This window comes from Teleopsis dalmanni, chromosome 2 (genome assembly GCF_002237135.1).
Source record: "Teleopsis dalmanni isolate 2A chromosome 2, ASM223713v2, whole genome shotgun sequence".
Lineage (NCBI taxonomy): Eukaryota > Metazoa > Arthropoda > Insecta > Diptera > Diopsidae > Teleopsis > Teleopsis dalmanni.
In genome coordinates this window covers 232,459,250-232,462,277 of record NC_051847.1, presented here as the reverse complement: position 1 = coordinate 232,462,277, position 3,028 = coordinate 232,459,250, and the positions used below count along the sequence as shown (strand labels likewise).

Below are 3,028 nucleotides of genomic sequence, written 5' to 3'. Positions count from 1 at the left end.
TGATTCTGTCGTGTTTAATATTAATTTCAATTTATTTTATTTGCTTTATATAATGAAAATAGTAATAATTATTAAATTCATTCTTAAATACATCAATGAAAAAATGAAAAAGTGTAAAGTTTAAAAACAAATTAATATAAATTCAAAGTATATGTATATTAAATACAGAATAATTTTTATATAATAAAATTAAAATTAAAATTAAACTTTATTAAATAAATAAAATAATATAAAAAATAAATTTCAATAAGATATAAAATTATTCACTCTTTCTTTTGCGGCCTGGAAAATTAAACTAAAAACTTACACAATTAAAATTTAAAAATTAAAAAACTTTTTTCTAAATCTTTTAATTTGAAATTTATATAAAAATAATATAAAAAAAATTAATATCATCAAAACTTAAAACATTTTTTATTTTAAACTCTAAAAAAACAACATGAAAAAACTTTAAACTTTTTACTTATTACAAAATGTTTCTGGAATGTCACTTTTATTAAATATATACAAATTAGTTAATTCTTTTACACACATGAAATACACGGCAAAGAATAAAGCAAATTTTGGGGGGAAAAAACATGCAAATAACATAAAAATTAACAATAATCGCAATAGATAATAATCTCTAAAAATCTACAGTACAACAACTGTAACAAATCAATTATAATATAATTAAAATATATGCTATAATGAGGGACCAGTGGGATTTGGATAACATCAACTTGGTTCATTCATTAGAATTTCTTTTTTGCCACCAATTAACCCATGAACATTTAGTAACTTCACTACTCTAAATTATAACAGCATCCTTCTTCTTTTTTATGTGTTTTACCTGATTGGACCAATCTCCAGTGGGTACAGTTGCACGATAGAACTTAGAACTTGTCTTATTGAATATGGGTAAAAGTTCATTTGCCTCGTCAGAAAGTGCCTAAAGCAATGATACAATTATAAGTAAAAGATTTTGCATCGTTCAATGAACAAAACATTTATATACCTTCATATAGATTATAGCATCAGTACCGAAACCTTCACATGAAAGTAAAACGATATCGCCATGAAAATAGCGTGCATAAAGTCTAGAAATTGGTAGTCCATAACCATAACCGGCTAATGGTACTGTATGTAAATCCGATTTTGAAGGTTGCGGTGCTGTACTATACATATATTTAAATAGTTGATCGGTTTGTGAACGTGGTATACCACCACCTTGGTCTGAGATCTATTTAAAATAAAATAAAAATTCAAAGATTTATAGAATATATTTATTCATAAAATAAATTCAAAAATACATACCTTAACGCAAATATCTTCCTTACCACGTACAATCATTACTTCTATTGGTGGTAGTTTATCACACTTATCTTGGTCATGGCGCTCTACAACCGCGCGCATAGAATTTTTAAATAGTTCGAAAAGCATATGGTATAAATGCGATGGCACATACACAGTACGTATAGGTAACGTTTCATTTTCCATTTGATTATATTCCTTGATTTGCAATTCGGGGCTAGTTAAATAATATTGATCACACAGAAAACGCGCATTCTCGTAGGCATCCATCACAACAGATGATAGCTGACATGCCGGATCCAAGCAGCCAATATGTCGCCCTTGCTCATTCGGATATTTACCGAACAATAACGCTACGTTGTTGATAAAAATAAAATTTTAAATTTTATTGCGTAAAAGTAAAAGTAGCGAGTGATATCACTTACTGTGCTGATTAATTAGCATTCGTATGCTAATGCGCGACATGTATAGACGGTCCAGAAAATATTGTATCGAGGTTTCCAATGCTGAGTCAACGTTTCCGTCTTGCGCTTCTTTCAGTTCGATGACACCTTGTGCCATTGTCTGCACAACTTCACTGTGTCGATTCCGAATTTGTCCGATCGTACTACAAAATCTATAAAAGCATAAATTAAATTAGTTAATGACAAAATATTTTGTACACGTTTTATTATATCAATATAAACAGGGTGTTTCCTAATAAAATGATATAACTGCAGAAAATATTAAGACAAATAAGGTTTTTTGAAGTTAATTATTTTTGCCGAAAGTTACGCTTCTAATGATGACAAAGAAGCTCTTTTTTGAAAGTTCGAAGGATTCGAATAGCAAAGAAAGACAAGAACAAAAGTTTAGTTAATTTATTGAAATTTGACTAACCATTAGCGTTTCAAGTATTACTAAGTATTCATTATCAGTGATCTTAGGAAATATTCTCGAAATTCTTTTTACTTAAGTTTATAGTCGGTATATATGTAATATACTTTGTTTTACAAATAAGGTTTTGTGAAAAATAAAATATTTCACATAAATAAATTTAGAATTATCATTGTTTCTAAAGTCATTTAAATATAATATTTGATTAAAGATCATTTAAAGATTTGTTATATAACTTATTATATGATAATCTCCTGCATTTAAGTAATTTTTTTAAGAAACACCTTGTACATATGGTATATATATTTAATATATATATATATATTCATATAAAACATACTTTTGTAGATTGCAGTGTGTCGGTTCAGCTTTTTCAAATTCTATCACCTCTTCGAAGCTTTTCATATACCAAGTGCTTACTTGGCTTACTGATCTTGTGTTTAATAAATTGTCTGGTAATAGCGCGATCTCCTTCATGATGTTCGCTAGTCGTACGGGTAGCTCTTTTCGTAAAAATATGAACGACTTCTTTTCACATGCATTCTGACCTGCAAATAAAATATGATATATTTAATTATTATTATACCCTGTATACGATATATTATAATAGATAATAAATGATCAGTTTAAAAACTCTCACTTTTATTCAAAAATCAAGAAAATTATGCATTTTTAAAGTAAACTATCACTGGATATAAGGAATAGGAACAGGTCATAAAATTAAAAACCAAACTGAAAGTTAATATTCATTAAAAAAAAATAAAACTATTTGTTTCAACTTCTATCACATATTACCACGATTAATTCTGAAATATATACGACCAATTTATAAATTGCACAAATTTTATTTTTCATATAA

General features: G+C 27.2%; 1 protein-coding gene across 1 annotated transcript; it reads right to left on the bottom strand.

The window, feature by feature from the left end:
* Nucleotides 1-259: 259 nt before the first annotated feature.
* LOC119676953 (pyruvate dehydrogenase (acetyl-transferring) kinase, mitochondrial-like) lies at nt 260-2,727 on the bottom strand. Its single transcript, XM_038088220.1, has 6 exons — nt 2,510-2,727; nt 1,719-1,909; nt 1,297-1,646; nt 998-1,222; nt 833-931; nt 260-295 (listed from the first exon to the last, which is right to left on the bottom strand). The coding sequence occupies exons 1-6, from the start codon at nt 2,644-2,646 to the stop codon at nt 260-262; spliced, it is 1,038 nt and encodes a 345-aa protein (XP_037944148.1). The 5' UTR covers nt 2,647-2,727.
* Between the last annotated feature and the right edge of the window lie 301 nt (nt 2,728-3,028).

Bases quoted from the DNA above. Each gene is read 5' to 3' on its own strand.
- LOC119676953 (XM_038088220.1), bottom strand. From the start codon at position 2,646: ATGAAGGAGATCGCGCTATTACCAGACAATTTATTAAACACAAGATCA. The intron at 1,910-2,509 runs GTATGTTTTATA...ATGCTTTTATAG, and splicing joins ACACACTGCAATCTACAAAA to ATTTTGTAGTACGATCGGAC. The intron at 296-832 runs GTAAAACACATA...GTAAGTTTTTAG, and splicing joins CTGGAGATTGGTCCAATCAG to TTTAATTTTCCAGGCCGCAA.